We start from the raw sequence: 26,038 nt of genomic DNA on the forward strand, positions 1-26,038 counted from the left end.
ACTTAGCTTAAATTTTTGGTGAACCTTTGCTATTAGGGATTAGAATGTGGCACCAAAAACACAAATTGGAAGCTCTTTTATTATAGGTGAGTCTTATCCAATATCAATCATTACTATTGGCTGATTATGCAAGGACCAGGGCATTTTATTTGTGTTTCTCAAATGCCAGTATCCATAAGTCCTTACTTTTTAGCTTGCCTTTTTCTCAGGATAGGAATCCTCTATCTCTTGCTTCATGTGTATAAACTTGGATGGTGCTTTTATGACAGCTGACTAGAGAAAGGGAGCACTGTCAGGGCTCTCTCACAAACTATGTAGACTTTCACTTTTACTCTGCATGTTCACAGTATGATCTTTTACACTAACACTATCTTCTCTAGGTAAGGGGGTAACTTTTAGGACCACTGAACACATTTGTCTTTAGTTTCTTACAACACTATACTTCCTAAGGCTTCCAATAATCTTGTATTTGTCAGAATAAAATAGGCTATACTTTGGTAACAACCCTGGAAATCTGAATATCTGTCAAAATAAGTGTTTATTTTCTTTTCACTTAAAAAGTTTGATGAAGGTTGTTCAACTCTTCCAGAGGGCAATGTTCTAAGTAACGACTTAGGATTCAGGTTGTGTTCACCTTATAGATTCACCATCTAGAATATGTGGCTTTCAAGTTCACCCTTAAAAAGGAAAGAGGGAGCAGGAGGGTCACCCAAAGTGATTTATGACTTTGGCTTAGAAGTGGCTTAGGTTGCTCCTGCCTACAAGTCATTGGTCAGATCTCAATCAAATGACTCAAATATACAGCAAAGAAGACAGTGAAATATCAGTGCAGCTATGCCCTGTAAATTGATTTGCTTCTTGAAGATTTTCCAACTGAAGAGGAGCTTTCTACTTTCCCCACTCAGGTAGGTGAATTACCATTCATCCCTTTACTTTTCAGCTCCCAAAACTTGTTGAACTTTCTTCCCAATTGTCACTTGCTTTATTATATTTTTTCTTGGGAATTTATGCCTCTTTAATTATTTTACTGTCATGTAAGTAGATTTCCCCAATACAGCAGACATAGCTGTGTTCATTTTATCATGTTCAACCAGAAACCTAAACAGTTATGTGACACAAAGCTTTGCTACAACCATATAATAATCCAGTTTGTAAATAAACATATTCCTAGAGAGCTAACTCTACCTTACATATGGAAAAAGTACTGATTAGAAGTAACTAATAACAAAAGAGTAAAGACCCTAATTGTGAAGGTACTTGAATTTCTACTAATTTTGTTCTAAATTATGTAATATTTGTTTACAAAACATAATACTTCTAAAATACACTTTACAGTTAAAAGTAATTTTATAAAACTGAAATTGCAACTGAGTACTTTAGAAACTCTTAATAAAACAGTGGGCTATTCAAAATCATGCTTATTCCAATTATTTAACAAAAACAGTGCCATCCATATGGCAGCAGCCTACCCAAATTATAGCATAATTACAAGGGAACAGTTGCTTCTATAGCTTACAGATTCTAACTCAGGGAATGTTTGCAACTTCGCATCATGAAAATAACACCAAGGAATAAAATGTGAATGGAAAAATGAAGAGAAATGAACCAGAACTGAGACAGGTTTAAAAGAGAATCTATCTGGGAAATCAGAATGTATGCTATTACTTTTAATGATTTTGACTCCAAACTGGTAGCATTTTTCTGCCACTAGGCAAACTAATAGAAACATATAAAAAATTAGAATAACTTGAAGGAAAAAAACATGCATATACCAAGGTTTATGTTACACCCCTGACTGCTATAGGAACTAGACCAAAAAGTGAGCATTGCCACCTTCTGCAGTGTGAAATTTAACAATGGCATTTGAATAAGAGTTTTACAAATATGATAGAGAAGGCAATTTTGAAAATATTAAAAGTGATTTTTAAACTACCAAAAAATAAATATTAAAGATTGCTGATAAATTTAGCTGGAAGAGCATATGAGTTTCCTTTTCTCCATAACTCCTTTCTTAGCCAAATTAACCTGAGATAACTTATGTGTTATTTGATAAAAATGATGTTTACCTAACGTCGGTGTTTACAACTAATGGGGGACGCTGCTTGAGTTACATAGCCTTTCTCTCTAAAATTCTCAATAAAATAAAACTGCACTGTTAAAATGCCTCTTAATTTCTTATCTTGATTTACATGATTTTAAACTTTTCAAAAGGTAATAAACCTAATATCATGCAGTTAAGCTAAAATAGCAGGATGAAATTATGTTTTAAATATGCTGTTCAGTTGCTTCTGTGGAAGAGAGAGATTGTTCTAGATATAGAGATAAGCACACAGACATACTGAGATATTAAATTCCTGAGGAGTATCCTTGAGTGTGATGTTATATCAAAATGAAATGTTTTTAGTATTATGATCAATTTCTGTCACTGGAAAACATTATTCAACAGAGATTTAAAATGCAGTACCAGTCTCAGAATAAAACAGACTTTATCTTCTCCAAATTTCTTAGACAGAGTACTAAGAACGATATGTGGGTACATATTTGTGGATGTGTGTACAACTAGTTAGAGATAGAAGCAATATCAGCAATCGTCTGAAGGTCTTGGTCATTACCTTCATTTTACAGAGACGAAAATGGAAACCCAAAAAGATAAGTAATTTCCTAATGGCTGCATGGCAAAATTGTAGAATGGCCAGAACTAAAATCAATTTCCCCTGCCTTTTAGACCAAAACTATGATTAAAGTTAAAATATTTGAGAGCTCTTGTTGTTATAGATTCAAATTTTTAAAACCAATCAAGTTGCATTGAAAAGAAAAATCTATCGTGACTTCCAGGTGTGCAAAACAACAGTAGCAGCCTGAGTTTGATATTCCCCTACCACCACTACTATAAAAGATAATCAACAAGCAGAGAAACCAAACCACACATTACGCTTGCATTCTCCATTACTAGAGACAGAACATGAACACACACACACATACACTTTCAAATTAGATGTAAGTAGAAAAATATCTGACAGATTACCCAGTATGAATGTCACCCAGTTGATGTGGAACATGGAGGAAGAGAGTCCTAAGAGATTCCATTAAAAAAACTGTAGAGGAGTAAAAGACTTAGGTGAAACACAGACAAAATCATTTTCAGAAAAAGAAAGTTCAACAATGCCTTCAAAATACAGAGTACAGTTCAGAACTCGGCAGTTCAGAATCCAGACCCAGATACAGACTTACATTTGCAAGGGATTGGAAGTGGCAGTCATGGATAATCATATATAGAGGGAATAGCTGGTAGTCCTTAGAGATAATGCAGTAAAGGCGGAGAAGAAATTAGAGGAGGGAAATTAGGAATCCTGCAGAAACAAAGACACAACAAGATACCACCTTTTTCCTATCACCACTACCCTCAACAACATCCATAAATCAAACGTCACAAAAGAGGGCAGAAATAACAAAACAGGATGCTTTGGAAATAGAAACCTTATTCATGAAATAAATAGACATTGAAATAAAACACACTACCTTCATGTAAAACTGCAATAAAAGCCAGAAAATGTGAAAATGTTTCTACTAACAAAGTCTCCTCCAAATAATCAAGAAAAAAGCTGAAAAGAAAATCCCCATAACATAAAACATCACACAGCAGTAAATACCCTCAAAATCTTTGAAGATATGATTAAAAAATATCTTGAATCAGAAACAGAATATTAAGACCACAATGGACAAAAAGAGAAATAAATAAAATGAATTGACTGAACTCAGAAAGACAATAGAAGCAAAAAAATTTTCAAAACTGAATTATGAATAACAAGATGTCCATAAAAAAAAGACTCAAATGACAACATGCAACATTCAGTGAAAACATTAAAGTAGCAAAATAAATAGATAAATAAGATGAGATAAATATGGAAGTAGATTAGACAAAGTAAATGAAATGGAAAATAGTCCAACATACCTATATTTTATATAAAGAAAATTAAAAAATAATGTATAAAATTATAGTAACCCCTCAAATTCCCCCAAAATAAAGAAAGCTTCAATCTATACATTGAAAGGAACTACTATATCCCCTGAAAATCTAATCCAGATCAATCAACCCTGGGACATGTACTAGTAAAACTGTTAAACTTTAAAATAAAGACATTCTCAAGTTCTCAGCAAAATAGATAATTAAAAATGAAAAAACAAATGGCAACAAACTTCTCAAAAACAGTATACAAATCAAGACTGCAACAGAGTAACATTTTCAAGAATAGTAAATAGCATATTATATCTGACTAAACTGTTCTTCAAACAGATTTGAATCTCCCAAACTCACAAAACACTGTATATTGTGATTTTCCTCAAGAATCTGCTGGAAACTAAGCTTCATTCAACCAAAAATAACTTGGAAATCTTTGGCATGATGACTGAAACTTGTCAAATATATAACTGTAAGGCAAATATTACAATGAGAATGGGGTCAGTACTAGAAGAATAACATGTAAATATTTCATGCTATGAAAAAGTAGAATAGATTCGATTTATAGAACAGACCTAAAAAAAGACGAAGAGAGAGAAAATGTAAACAAGGATAATAAAATTATACTAGGTGGAAATAATTTAAAACTGACATAACAAACAGCACTACATTAGGCCAGAGAGGAAATTAAGGACACCATATAAAGGTAAATACAAAGGTAACTTCTACAATAAAAATGCAAGTATTTCTAACTACCAAAACATATCGGTCAGATGCAGTGGCTCACGCCTGTAATCCCAGCATTTTGGGAGACCAAGGCAGGCAAATGACTCGAGATCAGGAGTTTGAGACCAGCCTTGCCAACATAGTGAAACCCTATCTCTATTAAAAAAAAAAAAAAATAGCTGGGCATGGTGGTACATGTCTATAATCCCAGCTACTTGGGAGGCTTGAGGCACAAGGATTGTTTGAATCCAGGAGGCAGAGGTTGCAGTGAGCTGAGATTGCACTACTGCACTCCAGCCTGGGTGATGAAGTGAGACTCTGTCTTAAAATACAATATAATACAATTATATATACATACATACACACACACACACATATATATGTATTTGAAAAGCCAAGGCTGGGCACAGTGACTCATGCCTGTAATCCCAGCATTTGGGGAGGCTGAAGCAGGGTGGGTGGATCACCTGAGGTCAGGAGTTTGAGACCAGCCTGGCCAATATGGTGAAACATCTTCTACACTAAAAATACAAAAAAAAAAAAAAAAAATAGCTGAGCGTGGTGGTGCATGCCTGTAATTCCAGCTATTCAGGGGGCTGAGGTAGGAGAATCGCTTGAATCCGGGAGGCGGAGGTTGCAGTGAGCCAAGATCACAAGATCACGCCACTGCACTCCACCCAGGGTGACCGAGTGAGACTCCATCTCAGAACACAAACAAATTAACAAAAAAACAAAACAGCCAAATGTATACACCAAATAAAGAAAGCAAGTAATACATGTAAAATTAAACACACCATAAATACAATGTAAGCTACTATGAAGAGGTCAAACATAATTATCATATCCATAAAAGTAAACAAGGTTAATTCATTTATTAAGAGAAATTCAGTGTTTACACTGACACATATAACTAAACCCAACTCTATGTTCATGCGGAATATAAAAGACACACGTAACGTGGTGGTTTCAAAAGGCTAAAAATAAAGGGATGGACAAAGACTTAGACAAATTGAAACAAGAAGAATGTTTGTTGTACAATCCTAATATCTGAAAAATTAAAATTCAAGACAAAAAGCATCAGAAGAGACAAATAAAAACACTTTAGAATGTTAAAGTTAACATTTCACTATGAAGAAATAGAAGCTTTGAATATCTATGCACCATAAAACAGCAACTATATGTAGAAAAAATACAGAAGATGCTGGAAAAATAGATAGGAACATACTAATAGTATAACTTAACTATTTTCAGTACAAATAGCCCAATTGAAGAAAAATAGTAAAGATTATTAGAAAACCTAAAAAGCATAATCAATGAGGTACATATATATTTAATAAATCACATCAATAATAGAGAATATCTCTTCTTCCAAATGTACATAGAATATTTGCAATTACAGATTTATTTTTTTGAATGGATTCTCACTATGTTGCCCAGGCTGGTCTCAAACTCTTGAGCTCAAGTCATCTTCCTATCTCAGTCATCCTGGGATCAGAGTTGTGCCCCACTGCACTCAGCTGAACATTCACAAATATTAATTACAGAGTCTAACGCAAAGAAAATGGCAGTAGATTCTTTAAAAATAGGAATATCACAAACAACACTCTGCTTACAATGCAATAAAACTAGAATTTAAAAATGAAAACAAACAAAATATGACCTTTCTATCTGGAAATTAAAATAGCTTACATTTAACAAACCTTGAGTAAAAGGAGCAATACAAACAAGAAAACTATAGAATTTTGGGGAAAAAAAGTATGATAATAAAACGCTCTATGTCAGAATCTATGGGATCCATTTAAAATAGTAATCAGGAGAAAATTAATAGTCCTAAACACATATCTCAGCGCACATGAAAATAAATGAATTAAATTTCTTATTCGTAAAGTTGGAAAATGAAAAAAAAATACATATATAAAGGAAGCATGAAGAACTAAATAATAAAGATAAATGCAGAAATTAATGAGGTAGAGAACATAAAAACAGGAGACAAAATTAACAAACCATAATCCTGTTAAAAAATTTAACCAAACGGGCAAACTACTATTTTAAATAATAGCTGAAGAGAGAAACAGAAAGATATAAAAAGAAAAAATGGTGTGGGTTACAACGCTTAATAAAGGATATACATCTATGCAAATGAATTTGAAAACTTAGAGGAACTAGGTCATTCCTTTTAAGAATATAGCCAACCAAAACTTACCCCAGCATGAAAAGAACAAAATTAGCCTCAGCATAATAGAGAACTTTAAAAGAAATACCTCACAAAAAAGGTTAGTTCTACATAGTTTCATAAAGAATTTCTATCATTTAGTGACCACACAGTCCTAATGCTATATAAATTGTTTAGAACATAGGAAATTAAGAAAAACATCCACATTATTTTTATGAAGTAAATGTCATAATAATATTTCAACCCGATAAAGAGAGAATCAAGAAAATGACAAAGTGGGGACTATATTACAAATGCAGAAATGGTTCATCGTTAGAAAATGTATTGATATAATTCACCATATTAATAGGTCCAAAGATAAAAATCACGTGATTACCTCCTTTGACAAAATCCAACATCCATTCTTAATGCAAACTCTGGCAAGAAAAATAAAAACAAAACAGGAAGGGATGGATATTTCATTAATATGATCAAACACACATACATTCAAATACACAGGCACACACACCTTGTAACAGGTACAATACACCCCTGCCAATCCTCCAGCAACAGAGCTATGCCCTAATCTTCACAACCTGTGTTATGTGTATTTTCCAGATGTGATTAAAATAAGGATTTTTAAAAAAAATTTTTTATTATACTTTAAGTTCTGGGATACATGTGCAGAACGTGCAGGTTTGTTACATAGGGATACACGTGCCATGGTGGTTTGCTCCCATCAACCCATCATCTACATTAGGTATTTGTCCTAATGCTGTCCCTCCGTTAGCCCCTTCACCCCACGATGGGCCCCGGTGCGTGATGTTCCCCTCCCTGTGTCCATGTGTTCTCATTGTTCAACTCCCACTTATGAATGAGAACATGCAGTATTTGGTTTTCTGTTCCTGTGTTAGTTCGCTGAGAATGATGGTTTCCAGCTTCATCCATGTCCCTGCAAAGAACATAAATGCATCCTTTTTTTATGGCTGCATAGTCTTCCATGTTGTATATGTGCCACATTTTGTTTTTCCAATCTCTCACTGATGGGCATTTGGGTTGGTTCCAAGTTTTTGCTATTGTGAATAGTGCTGCAATAAACATATGTGTGCATGTGTCTTTATAGTAGAGTGATTTATAATCCTTTGGGTACATACACAGTAATGGGATTGCTGGGTCAAATGGTATTTCTGGTTCTAGATCCTCAAGGAATCACCACACTGTCTTCCCCAATGGTCGAACTAATTTACACTCCCAACAGTGTAAAAGTGTTCCTATTTCTCCACATCCTCTCCAGCATCTGTTGTTTCCTGTATTTTAATGATCGCCATTCTACTGGCATGAGATGGTATCTCATTGTGGTTTTCATTTGCATTGCTTTAATGACCAATGATGATAAACCTTTTTTTCATATGTTTGTTGGCCGCATAAACGTCTTCTTTTGAGAAGTGTCCGTTCATTCCTTCACCCACATTTTGATGGAGTTGTTCTTTTCCTAGTAAATTTGTTTAAGTTCCTTGTAGATTCTGAATAGTAGCTCTTCATCAGATGGATAGATTGCAAAAATTTTCTCCCAATCTGTAGGTGCCTGTTCACTCTGATGATAGTTTCTTTTGCTGTGCAAAAGCTCTTTAGTTTAATTAGATCCCATTTGTCAATTTTGGCTTTTGTTGCCATTGCTTTTGGTGTTTTAGTCATGAAGTCTTTTTGCCCATGCCTATGTCCTGAGTGGTATTGCCTAGGTTTTCTTCTAGGGTTTTTATGGTTTTAGGTCTTACATTTAAGTCTTTAATCCATCTTGAGTTAATTTTTGTATAAGGAAGGTGTCCAGTTTCAGTTTTCTGCATATGGCTAGCCAGTTTTCCCAAGGGATTTTAAAATGGAAAGATTGTTCTGGATTATCCAGGTGAGCCCAGTGTAATCACAGGGTTATTTTTAAGTGAAGGAGGGATGTTGGTAGGAAGGATCAGAGTCAGAGATCTGAAGAAACTATACTGCTGGACAAAGAACACAAGCAGCGTACAGAAACTGGAAAAGGCAAAAAAAAAAAAAAAAAATCTGATTATACACTAGAACCTCCGGAATAAATGCAGCCCTGCCAACAACTTGATTTTATCCTAGTAAGATTCATTTTTCTTACTTCTGACCTCCAAAACTATATGATAATAAGTGTGTTTTCATAAGTCACTAAGTTTGTAATAATCTGTTACAGCAGTGATATGAAACTTATAAGTACTTACTTAGTGGGGAAATCCTGGAGGCATTCCCAGTGAGATTAGGGAAAGGGAAGAATGCTCACTATCTTTAACTACTATTCAACATTTCTCTGGACTCAATGTATTAAACTAGAGAACACATATAGAGGCATACAAATTAGAAATAAAACCTCTCTATTGTCTAATATAACATTATATTTGAAAACTACTATAGAATGATAAAAAATAATTCAAATAAAAAATTGAACAAGCTAGCATGTTATAAAATTAGCAAGCGTATTTCAATATCATTTTCTATTAACCAGTTGGAGAATAAAATGGATAAAACTCCATCCACAAGAGCAACAAAAATATAAAATACTTAAGAAAATAACAAGAAGTATTCAAGGTTTCTATAAAGAAAACCATTTCAAAAATTTCTATTAGATCCAAAAATAGACTTGACACAAAAATATATCCCTTGTTTTTGGTCAGGTCATTTCAAAATCATCAAGATTTTAGTTCTTTCCAAGTTTATTTATAAATTTAATGTAATCACAAAAAAAATTCCAATGAGCTTGTTTCGTGGAGCTAGAAAAGTTAATCCTAAACTTTATATGAAAAAATTATCTTATAAGAATAGCTTGAAAACACACACAAAAAGAATAGCTATGAGGAGGGAGTAGCACTAACAGATATTAAAACATACTGGTGATGCCTGTCTAATTTAAATGGTGTGGAATCAGTTTACAACTGGGCAGACAAATGAAATACAAGTGTAGTAAGAAATCCAAATATATATAGGTATCTACTATGTGAAAATATGTCATCTTAATCACAAGGACAAAGACAGAGTTTTTTCATGATGGTACGAACACATTGGAAAGACTTTCAGAAAAATATAAAATTATATCTACTCCACACACCACACAGAGTCCAGACTGATCAAAGACTCCAATGTAAAAAAATAAAATTATGCATACCCTTGGAAAAATCATGGGTAAACTTAAGTGTGTTGTGGGAAAATGCTTTATAACCATGACTGAAATTCCAGAGGAAAAAAAAGAAATTAGTGATACATTTGACTATGTAAACATTTTCTTTAAATTTTTTGCATGGCAAGAATCACTACAAGCCAAGTCAAAACACAAATGTCCAAATGAGAGAAAATGTTTGCAACGTATATCAGAGATATATGAGTAATGTCTCTAAATACAAAGATTTGAAAATGAAGGCAAAAACATTTCCTATAGAAAGACAAGCAAACTACAAAAACAGAAAATTCACAAAAGAGCTATAAATATGGCCCCAAAATATATAAGCAAACATTGAAATTTGCGCATATTAAAAGAAATGTCAAGCAAAAACTCTACTATGATATCAACTTCTCACATACGGCAAAAATTCAAAAGCTTAACAATATACTGTATCTGTAAAGTTGCAGTGAGAATGTGAGGATGGTACCACCACTATAAAAGAGAATTTGGCAATATTTAACACAACTTGTATGCATTTATCCTGTTATCCATCAATCACATTTCTAGGAATTTACCCTGAAAACATACCTCCAACAATACCAAACTATACATGCAGGAGATTGTACATTGAAAAAATTGTTTATAATTATAAATTATTAAAAACTACCTAAATGCCCAAGTATAGGAATTTGTTCAAATAAACTATGGCTGCACACACACAATGAAGTACTATGAAACTGTAACAAAAGAATGAAAAAGACCCTGATTAGCTAATATGAACTAATTCCTAGGAAATGTTAAGTGAAAAAAAATTAAAAAGAGATTATATAACTTGCTACCTTTTGTGTAAGAAACAAGAGGAAATAGAAAGATACAGACAAGCACAAAGTATAAAATGGAAAATAAGGAAGCTGGTTATCTGCAAGGAGTAGAGGACATGGGATGAGTGACACTCCTCTAACTATGCATATATTTTGTTTTTAGAAACATGTTAATGTTCAATATGTACAAAAATAAAATTAAATCAATATGGATGTGGAGGGGGAAATAAAAATCTATAACTGGAAAATAATCCTCCATTCCCACCAACACAACAACAACAAAACAACTATATATATATTTCCACAGATATATATGTTATATATAGTTATATATATGTTTTATATGTATAGTTATATATTTTATATGTAATATACATTTACAGTAGAAATCATATAAATATATACATTTCTACTATTTTCAAAGAACAAATTATGAAAAATATGTGTGTTGTTTGGGGACTTATTTTTATTTATGTTTAAGGAGGAATACGAATGTAAAATGTAAATCTCCTTTAACAGTAGATACAAAAAACAAGGGAACAATAAGGAGTGAGCTTTAGAGATGACGGCTTTTTAAAAAATCGTCTTAAAATGTATTATCCTTTAGTCACTCCTTAATGAGGAAGTCACAGTGCAATCATTTAACAAAAGCGGTCTGAGAATTGAAAGATGGTTAACATGTACCAAATAATCATAGCTCTTAAAAGGATGCCCAAACCAAATGTTCCTCTCTATCAAAGTAAAAGTAAAACCCATTGATCTGATTTTTATTCACCCAAACAATAAGTATGAATCACTTTCCGATTTGTATAAACAGTCTTCCTAGTCTATAGCTCAGATATTTTAATTCAGATGTACTTTTACTCCAAAAAAATAAAAAGGAAACAAGGTGAAACGAAAACAAAAACTGAAGAGAGAAGACTATTTCATTTCACAAGTTAAGGTATTATAAAAAGTCAATAATAGCATCACTGATATATGAGAAAGAATGATGAACAGACTATATGACAGTTATTTTTAAATGTAATAATGGAACCTCAGAGAAACTCCTGTCAAAATAAAAGAGAAAAATTAGGACGTGCACTGAGACAAGTAAAAGCAAAAGATCTTTAAGCACAAGAAGCAAATCAATGATGAGAGAGCAGAGTAGCAGCAAGAATAATACAACTGCCTACCACATTGCAAATATAACTGTGAAAAGAAAATTGCTTGAGGCGATTATCAAAAGTCAGAGCAATCAATGAGATAGCTAGTAAAGGGCATTAATTAAAGCTCTGTCATGTCCTAGCTTGATAAAGCGACTTTCAGAAAGTCACAAACAGGAGTTTATATTATAGAAGTAAAGACAAGCTCTTCCTATTCCAAATGACATAATAACTAACAGGAGCCATAATCAAAACAGAGGACATAGAATGCCACTTGTCCCTACAGTTTCACAGATACTACCAAAAGGAAACAGATCCAAAGTTAGACATATGAACAGAGTAAAAGGAATCTGTACTTTAGAACAAATTATAACAATTTTAGGGAAACCTATAGTTCATCCTAGAAGTCAGTAAGTGTACACAGGTATTAATGATTTTCTGAAAGCATCAAATACACAAAAAGTCACTTTTCAGAAATAAATTTGAGCCTTTTAGCAAAAAATCCTGGTAGAGTATGCCAACGTAGTTCATCAAGTTGGACAGAAATGAGACAGCAATGTCAACTATGTGATCACATAACTGTCAAGAGTTAACATTTTTGTTTTAGGCAATGAAAGTTACAGAAGTAGAAATGTCCTCATCTAACATGATATTTTTCTAAAACCTAATTATTTTATGATAGTATATGAGTCATTTCATAGTCCTTTGAAGACTAAATGAGAGTTACAGATTTCATGACATGATAATATAAAGAAAAATCGTTTGGTTCAATACGCTGTCTAGAACTCAAAAGAGATAATGGTGACTTCTGGTTTCCATTCTGGCATGTAAGGAACTTCAAAGTTGTCACTCTTTTCCTCACAATAAGGAAAAAGCTAAACAATCTGAAAATCAATAACTCTTCTTAGATCCATCAGAGAATCAAAGTCATAGAGAAAATGGCTGCCTACAAAATAGGAGAAGCATATACAAAGAATCACAACATAGTAGAGAAAAACCAGGAGAAGAAACCACTACTAGAACCAGGACCAGAGTAGAAAACTTAAACTATGATTGATGACTTACTGGAGGCTCAGTGTCTATAATCTTTACAGTTAAAAACTTTAAGGGAGCCCAGTTCTAGTGGGAACCCTAAACTTCTGTGAATATACCTTCAGCAGCCCTGCCAGGTTCTCACAGTGAAGATAAGAAATAATTTTCTTCATGTTTCAGCAGGGGAAAAGCAAAAGTAGGCATTTTGAAAGACACCAAGAGAATTCTGTTTTTCTTAATTCTGCCCTCACAGGAAACTATCTTACGAAAAGCCTAACAAACTAGGGTTTTACCAGACTCTGATATAAAAGAAGGCATATACCCTTCTAGCCTTCTTGTCTTACCTAAGTTGGGAGTCAAAAATGGGAAGAGACTGAGAAGAATTTGTGAAGGTCAGTCTAGAAACAGGCTTAATAAAATATTAGAACCTAATCATGGGACAAAAGACTCTTTCCCTGACTCCTGAAACTTAACAATCATGAATAGGGCTCCTGAATAATATTAGGGGGTTACAATGGAAAAAAGAATTGCCTGTTTCAGACCTTATTTAGAAACAAGTCTCTAAGAAAACCCAAAAACAACAGAAAAGAAAAAAATACAACAGAAAACGAACAAAAACAAGGATACCAAAGGAGATTTTTAGCCCCTGACACCTGCAACTATAGCAAACACAGTGTAACTCCAAGTCAGGTAAACATAACAACCTCACACTAAAGGTCTAATTACCTCTGTTCTATTTCCCCGGTACATCATGTCCAGCTTTCAAGAAAATATTACACAGCACACTAAAAGACAAAAGGAGTGGTTTGAAAAGCTAAAGTAAGCATCCAAATGAGATTCAGATATGGCAGAGATTTTAGCATTATCAGACTGGAAATGTAACACAACTATGAATAACATACTAAAGATTCTAGTGAAAAAGTAGACAATATGCAAGAACAGATGGGTATTGTAAGCAGTGAGATGGAAACCCTAAGAAAGAATCAAAAGAAAATGACATAAATCAAAAACATTGTAAAGTACTAAAAAGTACCTTTGATAGGCTCATCAACAGACTGGATGGAGTCTAGGAAATCAGTGAGCTTGAAGAAATGTCAATAGCAACTTCTAAAACTGAAATTCAAAGAGGATTAAAAGAGATTGAAAAGAGTATCCAAAAACTATGGTAGGACTACAAATGATGTAACTACACATAATAGAAATATCAGTAGGAAAATAAAGGGAGAAAATAACAGAAGAGATGTTTAAAGTAATAATGGCTAAGAATTTTCCAAAATTTATGGCAGACACCAAATCATAGATCCCAGTAGCTGAGGGAAAATTAAGCAAGGTAAATACCAAAAATATCTACATCCAAGCATACAATATTTGAACTGAAGAACATCAAAGACAAAGAAAAAAATTCTTTCAAGAAGTCAGGGGGGAAAGACACACCTTACCTATAGAGAAGGAAGGACAGAATTACATTAGACTTCTGCTCACAAACTATGCAAGCAAGAAGATTATGTACTATCGAAAGTAAAAACCGGGCCAGGTGCAGTGGCTCACGCCTGTAATCCCAGCACTTTGGGAGGCCGAGGCAGGCAGATTATTTGAGGTCAGGAGATCGAGGCCAGCCTGACCAACATGGTGAAACCCCGTCTCTACTAAAAACACAAAAAAATTAGCCAGGCGTGGTGGCCCATTCCTATAGTCCCAGCTACTCAGAAGGCTGAGGCAGGAGAATTCCTTGAACCTGGGAGACAGAAGTTGCAGTGAGCCGAGATCATGCCACTGTACTCCAGCCTGGGAGACAGAGCCAAACTCCATCTCAAAAAAAAAAAAAAAAAAGTAAAAACTCACCAACCTAAATCTATATCCAATGAAATTATACTTCAAAAATGAAGGGGAAATAAAGATTTTCTCATATAAAAATTGAGGAATAGACTTGCTTGAAAAAAAAATGTTTTAAAAAAAGCTTCAGAGAGAAGGAAAATTATATAGGTTAGAAACTCAGATCTAGAAAAACAAAAACTGACAATTGGAAAAGGAATTAAGGAATAAAATGTCATTTATTTTTCATATGCAAATTGATCTAACAAATATAATAATCTGTTCAAATAATAGCAACAATGTATTTGGTGATTATAGTTTATAAATATGTGAAATAAATTACAGCTATGATGTAAGGGACGGGAGACAGCAATTCAGAATACTCTGTTATAGGATACTTATGCTGCCCGTAAAGTGTATATAGTGTTATTTAAAAGTGGGCTTTGGTTAGTTGTAAATGTATATTGCAAAATTCTAAGAAAATCACTAAAAAATGTTTAAGATATGTATAACTGATATGCTAAGAAAGAAGAAAAAAAATCAAACAACATAAAATGTTCCATTAAAGTCAGAGAGGACAGAGGAAGAGAGGAAATAAACAAAACGAAAACTGGAAACCTTTCCTCTAAGATCTTGAAAACAACAAGAATGCCCACTGCCACAACTGCTGTTTAACATAGTACTGAAAATCCTAGAGCAATCAGACAAGAGAAAAAATAAAGGACAACCGAATTGGAAAGGAAGAAGTCAAATTATCTGTGTTTGCAGATAACATAATCTTATATTTGGAAAAACCAAAACAGTCCACAAAAATTATTAAAACCGATAAAAAAAAATTCAGTAAAGTTACAGGATACAAAATCAACATATAAAAATCAGTAGCATTTTATATGACAATAGCTAATAATCTTAAAAAGAAATAAAAAAGTAATCCCACTTACAATTACTACAAATAAAATAAAATACATAGGAATAAACTTAACCAAATAAGTGAAAGATCTCCACAACAAAAACTATAAAACACCAAAGCAGAAAATTGAAGAGGGCACAAAAAATGGAAAAATAATCCTTGTTCATGGATTGGAAGAGTCAATATTGTTAAAATGTCTCTATTACCCAAAGTAATCTATAGATTTAGTGCAATCCCTATGAAAATACCAATGACATTTTTCACAGAAATAGCAAAAACAATCCTAAAACTCATATGGAACCATAAAAGACCCAGAATAGGCAAAGCTATCCTGAAAAAACAACAACAACAACAACAACAACAACTGGAGGAATCACATTACCTGACTTCAAATTATACTACGTAACTATAGTAAACAAAACAGTATGATACTGCCATAAAAGCAGACATATACGCCATTAGAACAGAATAGAGAACCCAGAAATAAACCCAAACATCTACAATGATTTCATTTTTGACAAAGGTATCAAGAACATACACTGAGGAAAGGATGGTCTCTTCAATAAATTGTGCTGGGAAAACTGGATATCCCTAGGCAGAAGAATGAAACTAGACCCCTATGTCTCACCATACAAAAAAACAAATAAAAATGGATTAAAGAATTAAACCCAAGACCTCAAACTATGAAATGATTGCAAAAAATCACTGAGCAAACTCAACACATTGAAATGGGCAAAGATTCTTGAGTAATACCCTATAAACACAGGCAATCAAAGAGAAAATGGACAAATTATATCACATCAAGTTAAACAGCCTCTGTATAGCAAAGGAAACAATCAACAAACTGATGAGAAAATCCACAGGATAAAAGAAAATTTTTGCAACCTACCCGTCTAACAAGGGATTAATAACCAGATTACATAAGAAGCTCAAACAACTCAAAAGGAAAAAAATATAATAATATGATTTAAAAGTAAGCAAAATATCTTAATAGACATTTCTCAAAAGAATACACAGAAATGACAAACAGGCATATGAAAAGGTACTCAGCATTGCTGATCATCAGAGAAAAGTAAATCAAAATTAAAATAAGATATCATCTCATCCCAGTTAAAATGAGTTTTATACAAATGACAAGCAATAACAAATGCTGGCGAGGATGTGGAGAAAAGGGAATCACTGTACACTGTTGGTTGGAACATAGTACAACCACTATGGAGAACAGTTTAGAGGCTCCTCGAAAAACTAAAAATAGAGCTACCATACTATCTAGCAATCCCACTGCTATGTACAGACAGAAAAGAAAGGAAATCAGTACATAAAAGAGATAGCTGCACTCCTACATTTACTGTAGCACTGTCCACAAAAGTCAAGATTTAGAAGCAACCCAAGTGTCCATCAACAAATGAATGAATAAAGAAAATGTGGTACATATACACAATGGAGTACTAGTCAGTTATAAAAAACAATGAGATCCTGTCATTTGCACCAACATGGATGGAACTGGAAGTCATTAAGTTAAATGGCCAGGCACAGAAAGACCAGCTCTGCATGTTCTCACTTATCTGTGACAACAAAAAATTAAAACAATTGAACTCATGGAGCTAGAGAGTAGAGGCTGGTTTCCAGAGGCTGGGAAGATTAGTGGTGACTGCGGGAAATGAAGATGATTAATGGGTACACAGTAACAGTTAGAAAGAATGAATACAACCTAGCATTTGCTAGCAAAACAGAGTGATATAGTAAAAAATAATTTAATTGTACATTTTAAAATAGCTAAAAGAGTATAATTGAACTGTTTATAACACAAAGGATAAATGCTTGCAGTGATAAATACTCCATTTACCCTGATATGATTACAATGCACTGCATGCTAGTATCAAAATCTCATGTAACCCATAAATATATATATACCTACTATGCACCTACAAAAGCTAAAAATTAAATAAAAATAATAAATTAAAATTAAAAAGGAGCAAAGAACAAGGACAATAAATGAAAAATAATGACCTCAGTAAATATTAATACAATTGTATTAATGCTTACTTTAAGCATAAATGGTCTAAATACACTAATTAAAAGACTCTCAGACTGGATAATAAACAGCATCCAATTATATGTCATCTACAAGACAGATGAATACATTTTTTGTCAGTAAGCATAGATATACTGTGCTAGCATTAATCAAAAAAAGTTGGAGTATGTATCATAATTCCAGACAATGGAGAATTTACATCAAAGAAAATTGTCAGGGATTAAGGGGGTGTGGGCATTACATAATAATAAAGAGATTATTTCTCCAATAAGATATAGCAATCATTAATATGTATTATTTAACAATAGAGTGTCAAAATCTATAAGGCGAAGTCTGCTATAACTGCAAATAGGCAAATTTTGTATTGTTTTTGGAGACTTCAACACTCCTCTCTAGTAATCGACAGATCCATCAGGAATAACATCAGTAAGAACATAGTTGAACTGAACAGCACCATCAATCAACTGGATATAATTGACATTTATAGAATATTTTATCCAACTACAGCAGTGTACACACATTTTTCTTGAGTTCACATAAAATATTCAAGATAGGCCATATTTCTGGGCCATGAAACACATCTTAACAAATATAAAAGAATAGAAATCATACAACATATGCTCCCAGGACTCAATGGAATTAAACTAAAATTAATAACAAAATAGAGAACCCCAAAATATATGAAGATTAAACAAAACATTCTTAAATAACACATGGATCAAGAAAATCTCAAGAGAAATGTAAAAATATTTAGAACTACATGAAAATAATGCAAATTATCAAAATTTGTGGAACAAAGAGAAAGGGCTTGAGGAAACTGAATGCATTTGATAGTAAACAAGAGAAATCTCAAATGAGTAACCTAAGTTTCCACCTTAGGAAACTAGAAAAAGAAGAGCAATTAAATCTAAAGTAAGCAGAAGAAAAGAAATAATAAAATCAGAATCAAAATCAATGAAATTAGAAAAAAATCAATAGAAAAAAATCAACAAAACCAAAAGTTGGTTTTTTGAAAGCACTGATAAAATTAATAAACCTCTAGCCAGGTTAGGAAAAAAAGAGAGAGGACACAAATTATTAATACTGGAAACATAAGAAGGGTAATATTAATAATCCCATAGTTATTAAAAGGAAAAATGGATATTATGAACAACTCTATGTCCCTAAATTTGATAACCTAGATGAAATGAGCCAATTCCTTGAAAGACAAAATCTAGCAAAACCCACAAAGAGAAATCAATGATATGAATAGTCCTAAATCTGTTAAAGAAATTAAACCCGTATTTAGTAACTTTCCAAATCAGAAAGCCAGAGTTCCAGACGGTTCACTACCAAACAGTCAAGAAAAAATTATACCAATTCTCAACAATTTCTTTCAGAAAATGAAAACATTTTCAAAAATACTTTCCAACTCATTCGATGAGGGCAGCATCACCCTAACACCACAACAAAGACATTACAAGTAAGGACAATAAAGATCAACATTTCTCATAAACATACATGAAATAATTCTCAATAAAATACTAGCAAGTCAAATCCAACACTATATAAAAGGAATTTACGTTGCAACTAAGTGGGATTTATTCCACATATACAAAGCTGGTTCAACATTTGAAAATCAGTTAATGTAATCCATAACATAAATAGGCTAATGAACAAAATCATATAATCATATCAGTAGATGCAGAAAAAGTATTTAACAAAATCTAATGCTTGTTTATAAGGAAAATTCTCAGAAAACTAAGAATGAAGGGGAACTTCCTTGACTTGATCAAAAACACCTACAAAAAAACCTATAGTTAACAAAACACTTAACAGAGCATAGATTTCTTTCACAGTACAAAAAAAGAGTATCCTTTCTCATCACTCCTGTACAACATTGCAGTGGAAGTCTTGGCTAATGAAGACAAGAAAATAAAATAAACAAAACATACTCAAATTGGAAAGAAAGCTATATATACATATATATAGATATAGATATAGATATAGATATTTGCAGATGACATGCTTATTCATGTAGGTAATCCCAAAAAGTCAACAACTACAGCAATGAAAATTTCTGAATAATAAGTGAGTATAACAAAGTTGTAGGATCCAAGGTTAATATAAAAAGTTAACTGCTTTCTTGTTATACCAGTAATACGCAATTGGAATATGAAATTAAAAACACAATACATTTATGTTAGCATCAAAAAAGTTAAATTAATATAAATCTGACACAATATGTACAAGTTATATTTTTTTAAAAATCCTCCAAGACCCTGACAAAATAAACAAGATTTAAATAAATGGAGAGATAACCTATGTACCAGAATAGGATGACTCAGTATTATCAAGATATTAGTTCTTCCCAAACTGATCTTACATTATATGCAATCCCAGTCAAAATCTTGGAAAGTTACTTTGTGGATATCAAAAAGTAGTTCCAAAGTTTATATGAAAAAGCAAAAGATTCAGAGAAGCCAACATATAAGAAGAAAAAATTAGGAAGACTGACACCTCTCTGCTTTATGATTTACTATAAAACTACATTACTCATAACACTGTGTTACTAACAAATAATAGATAGTAAAATAGAATAAAAATTGAAGGCATAGACTCATACCAACATAGTCAACTGATCTTTGTCAAAAAAGCATAGGAAACTCAATAGAGAAAAGATATTCTTTACAATAAATGGTGCTGGAACAACTGAACATATAATAACCTTTTTAAAAAAGAATGCAGACATAGGCCCTATACCTTTCAGCAAAAAAACTCAAAATGAATCACAGACCTAAATATAATAAATAAAATTATGCAACTCATAGAAGAAAGTATAAGAGAAAAACTTAGTTGACCTTGGGTTTAGTGATATTTTTAAACACAACACCAAAAAAATGATCCTTGAAAAAATATTGAGAAGTTGGACTTCATTAAAATTAAAAATATTTTCTCTGTGAACAATACTGTCAAGAAAATGAAAACACAAATCATAGACTGTCAACAATATTTTCAAAACACATGTCTGATAAAGGACTGGTATCCAAAATATGCAAATAACTTTTAAAATTCAACAATAAGAGAATGTTTGCTAAAAAAAAAAAAAACCTTAAATTAAAAAATACACAAAACATCTGAATAGACACCTTATCAAAGAATACATACAGATGGCAAGCAAGTGTATGAAAAGATGTTCAGCATCACATGTCATTAAGGAATTGCAATTTAAAACAGCGAGATACCATTACACACCTATTCGAATGGCAAAACTCCAAAATGCTGACAACAAATGCTGGTGATGTGACACAACAGAACTTCCACTAATTGCTGGTGGCAATGAAAAGTGGCACAACCATTCTGGAAGACAGCTAGGTAGTTTCTTACAAAACTAAACATACTCTTGCTATACCATACAGTAATTGCACTACTTTATATTAACCCAAGTGATTTGAAAACCTGTGTTCACACACACAAAAATATACACACATAAACTTTTACAGAAGCTTTACTCAAAATTGCCAAAACTTGATAGCAACCAAGATGTACTTCAATAGGTGAATGAACAAACTATAGTACCACAAAATGGAATATTATTCAGTGATAAAAAGAAATAAGCTACCAAGTCACAAACGGACATGGAGCAAACTTAAACGCATATTGCAAAGTGAAATAAGTCAACCAGAAAAAGCTACATATATAATTCTAACTGTACTACATTTTTTTAAAAGGCAAAACTAAGGAGACAGTCAGTAAAATGATCAGTAGTTGCCAGGGGTTCTCAGGGAGAGAGGGAAGGATCAGTAAATAGAGCACAAGGGATATTTAGGGGAGTAAAACTATTCTGTATAGTACTGTAATGGTGGATCCATGTCATTATTCATTTGTCAAACCTATAGAATGTACAATACAAAGGGTGAATCCCAATGTAAACTATAGTTTTTAATAGTAATGTATCAATATTAGATCATCAATTGTAACAAATGTACCTACTGCACACTGAATTATGTTCCTCCAAAATTCAAATGTTGAAACTCTAACCTGCATTTTGAACACGGGAACTTTCTAATGTAATCACGTCATTAGAGTGGAGCCCTTGTGATGGGATTAGTGCCCTTATAATAAGAGACACAGAGTGCTCTCCTTTTTCTCTCTCTCCGACCATGTGAGGACACAGCAAGCCAAGAAGACAACCTTCATCAAGAACTAAATGAAGACACACCTTGAATTTGGACTTTCCAGCCTCCAGAACTGTGGAAATAAATTTCTCATTTAAATTCCCAAATTATGGTATTTATTTTTATAACAGTTAGTCTTAGTCAATTCAGCTGCTATAACAAAGTACCAGAGGCTGGATGACTTAAAAAACAACCGAAATCTATTTCTCATAGTTCTAGAGGCTGGAAGTCTGAGACCAGGGCACCAGCATAGTCACATTCTGGTGGGGTCTCTCTTCTGGCTTGCAGACTGCTGACTTCACATTGTACCCTCAAATAGCAGAAAGAGAGTGAGAGGAAGCTCTCATGGCACACTAATCCCTTCTATGAGAACTGCATCATCACGACATAATTAACTCCCAAAGGCCCCATGCCTCCTAAAAACATTACACTCAAGGTTAGAATTTCAATACATAAATGTAGGCAGGGGAACACAATTTGAACTGTGTTATGCACTCAATGTTTGTGTATGTAACTATAAAATGCTTATTTACAAAACTATCACACAAATGCAAGATGTTAATAACAGGTAAAAACTATATATTGGAGACAGTGAGGGAGTATACAAGAACTCTCAGTACTTTCATTTTTTTTGAAAATGTAAAAATTGATCTGAAAATAGTCTATTAAAAAAGAAAAACATTGCAAAGGTGTGCAAACAAAATGAAAAGATTCTATGTAATGCTCACTTCAGCAATACAGTATGGAGTATTAAGAAAACAATGTATTTACACAATCCCACACACATTCAAACAAATTGCATGAATCATTTGCTTAATCTGGGCTTCAAAGAAGTAGTCAATAAAAAGCTGCAAATCATTCTTCAATGGACTTGCCAATTTCATATGGCATAAATCAGAATGAAGCATTAAGGATAAAATACACTCATTTGGGAAGTCAAATGGACAAAAAAAAAATCACATTACTTTGTTCATAAACAACAGTGGTAGTCTTCGGGGTATCTCCGGGCTGGCTGTAGATCCCAAGAAGGCAGCAACTGATGAGAATGATTAATTCTAAAGACAAGCATTATGTTGTTTGGTAATTTAAGTACTATTGAAAGGTACCTTAATTTGAAAGAAACTTAGTAATACACCAGTGCTTCATTTAAGAGTCTCTGGGGGGAAATTAAGCAAATATTACTTTCAATATATTTCTAGGAGTTTATGTTATGATGTTTTAGACTACAATTTAAAATAAAACAAGCATAAATTTGCAACCTAAGCTATTGCTTTTAATAGTTTATGTCTTCCACAGTAGGTCATTCTAATTACGGCTTGCACAAGTTAACATGTTTATCAAAATAATGTCAAAGAAAGCACTCTTGGAACAACTTTTTGGTATTATTGCTAGTATAAAAAATGTACAACACAGATGTCAAAGAATGTTGATAATAGTGAAAACAAAAGTAAACAAAAACAAAAATAAAATTTTAAAGCACAAATGTTTTGAAAAACAAAAATATTTACATAATTCATTTCCCAAATTTGAAACTGAACTTGATTTTTTATCATTATGAGAAGCCCCTCAGTCTTCTATTACTGTAATAATGGCAGATCTATTTTCATACCGGTTACTGTCTTGATAAAATGTAGAAATACGTGACTTACCCTATACATATAATTGCACTACTAATCACACAAGAATGCTAGAATACAGCTTGGTCTAAACTATACAATTTTGAAAACTTCCCAGTGAAATTAAAAATTTCTTACACGAAACTTCTAAAAACCCAAATTATAAAGCTGATTGCCATTTTCCCTAAGAAGCTTTATAAAATTGTATAAAATAAAATATTTTAGGTGAAGCAAATACAAGCATCAAAGGTCTCCTACCTTAACATAGCATTTTGTCCATCACTTCTTGTACACCAAACCTGCCGGGTTTGATAACCTATCTCTATTGCCCAAGACTTCGAATGATGATGTGCTTTGTAACTTTGATGTTTAAAGGTGAGTCGCTCATTTGAATCAGAGTTAAAATCCAGAACAGTTCTTCCACTTGGATTAATTTCTTTAAGATGAGGCAGTCTGCATTTACTCCATGGTCCAACCTTAAGGCTAAATGTATATTCCTCTTCCCCAAGAGGACAGGAAGTGGGAGCTTCACAGGCTCTTGACTCAGTCAAATTTGGACACTGCAAACCGCCAAAGAGAGGAGGAGCTATGACCGCGCGAGTTCTATGCTGCAATTTCTTCCCACATCCCTCGCTACAGTTGGACCATGGTAGGAACTCAGATACCACACAATCCCGGGGACAAGGAATGAGGCAAGCTTGTTCTGTAGGAGGCTGAGGGGCGAAGTGTTCGCATATTTCATTTGCAACCATAGTTCGGTTCAACTTCTGAATGCAGCGCACCGTCCGGTGCTGCAGTCCATGCTGAGCTGTCACACACTCTGCAGTCCGAGGCTTGACTTCGCCGTGAGCGTAAGGAACGAGGACACAGCGGTGCCAGTCAGAAACCTCCCACTGAAAGAGGTCACTGTGCCAGTCACAGACTCGGAAACAACTTCTTTCCTTTGGAGGCCTGTTGCTCTCACCACAGTTAGACAGGTGACTTGTCCACCCTTCAATATGAAAACACCACACTGCCCGACTCTGGACTCCTCCGGGACCACAGTCTCCTGTACACCTTCCCCAGGGACCTACAGGCAGAAAACCAAGGATGTTAATTACTCAGAGATTACATTCAGCAATTCACAGAGAAGTAGAAGTCAATTAACACACTTTCCAACACAACCAGTATAAAATTATGAATTTTGGTGGAACAGACACAATATAATTTAGTGTTGAAGAATGTGGACACTCTTGTTGAAATAAGCATTCCATCAGTAACGTAAACTTGGATGAATTATTTCAACTTTCTAAGCCTTAGAAAGTTCCTCACCTATATAAGGTAGAAGATAATAAAAGCACTGACTTGTAGAAATGTTCTGAAGATAAATGATATAATGTGTCAAGCAGACAATACAAATTTAACAAATGATTTGTACCATTATAACTACTATGTTCCAAAGCCTATACATCTAACTCAATATTAATACTTTCCACTGAGGTGGCGTTTCAGCTAAAAGAAAAGCCCTAAAGCCAGGATTTTAATAAAGTAGAATTTTTCATATTTCCAGTCCTTCAGCTCATACTCTAAGAAGCTCAGAAAAGAGATATGTTTAACATTGTAAGTTGCCAAAGTATCCTATTTTCATTTTCAAAATAATCGCCCTCAGTTTTGGTTAGTACTTGCAGAGTGAATTGCATGAAAATGACAATGGGGTGCAGGGGAAAGATGAGGTAGTAAAAGAAGCAGCAGCACTGAATTGTCTGATGAAATTCTGCCCCTAGAATCCTTGAAGTGTACCCATTTTGATTTCTGATAGGTACTGACTCCAGGTAAAGTTTCCAACATTAGCTTGTAACATGCCAGATCTTGTAATTAACTAATTCATTTGTGTAGGAAAGAGTCCAAGAAATGGACATATGAGGGAGCTGCCCATTCATGTTTATCATATTTTTTGCATCTGATCTACAGACATACCAGCAGGCCTTATCCAGAAAGTTGATCATATCTCTTTTCACAAGGACAGTAAGTAATCACATTTTGTGTCAACAGCAATGAAAAAATAGTTTCCTCCCTTTCATTTGTTTAAATATGTAATCTGAACCTGTTGGTGGGAGTGTAAATTAGTTCAAACCATTGTGAAAGACAGTGTGGTGATTCCTCAAGGATCTAGAACCAGAAATACCATTCAACCCAGTAATGGGTATATACCCAAAGGATTATAAATCATTCTACTATAAAGACACATGCACACGTATGTTTATTGCAGCACTATTTACAATAGCAAAGACTTAGAACCCACCCAAATGCCCATCAATTATAGGCTGGATAAAGAAAATGTGGCACATACACACCATGGAATATTATGCAGCCATAAAAAAGAATGAGTTCATGTCCTTTGCAGGGACATGGATGAAGCTGGAAACCATCATCCTTCAGCAAACAAACACAGGAATAGAAAATCAAACACCACATGTTCTCACTCATAAGTGGGAGTTGAACAACGAGAACACATGGACACAGGGA

At 33.4% G+C, this 26,038-nt stretch overlaps 1 protein-coding gene across 1 annotated transcript in view; it reads right to left on the minus strand.

The window, feature by feature from the left end:
- Positions 1-25,373, minus strand: part of THSD7B (thrombospondin, type I, domain containing 7B) — a 649,627-nt gene extending 624,254 nt beyond the window's left edge. Inside the window, exons 1-2 of the mRNA XM_011966357.1 lie at positions 25,313-25,373; positions 23,792-24,602 (exon numbers count right to left, since the gene is read on the minus strand). Of these exons, the coding sequence (XP_011821747.1) occupies positions 23,792-24,602; positions 25,313-25,373 (872 nt within the window). The remainder of the gene's footprint in view (positions 1-23,791; positions 24,603-25,312) is intronic.
- Positions 25,374-26,038: the final 665 nt, after the last annotated feature.

This window comes from Mandrillus leucophaeus, unplaced genomic scaffold, assembly GCF_000951045.1.
Source record: "Mandrillus leucophaeus isolate KB7577 unplaced genomic scaffold, Mleu.le_1.0 Scaffold759, whole genome shotgun sequence".
NCBI classification, from domain to species: domain Eukaryota; kingdom Metazoa; phylum Chordata; class Mammalia; order Primates; family Cercopithecidae; genus Mandrillus; species Mandrillus leucophaeus.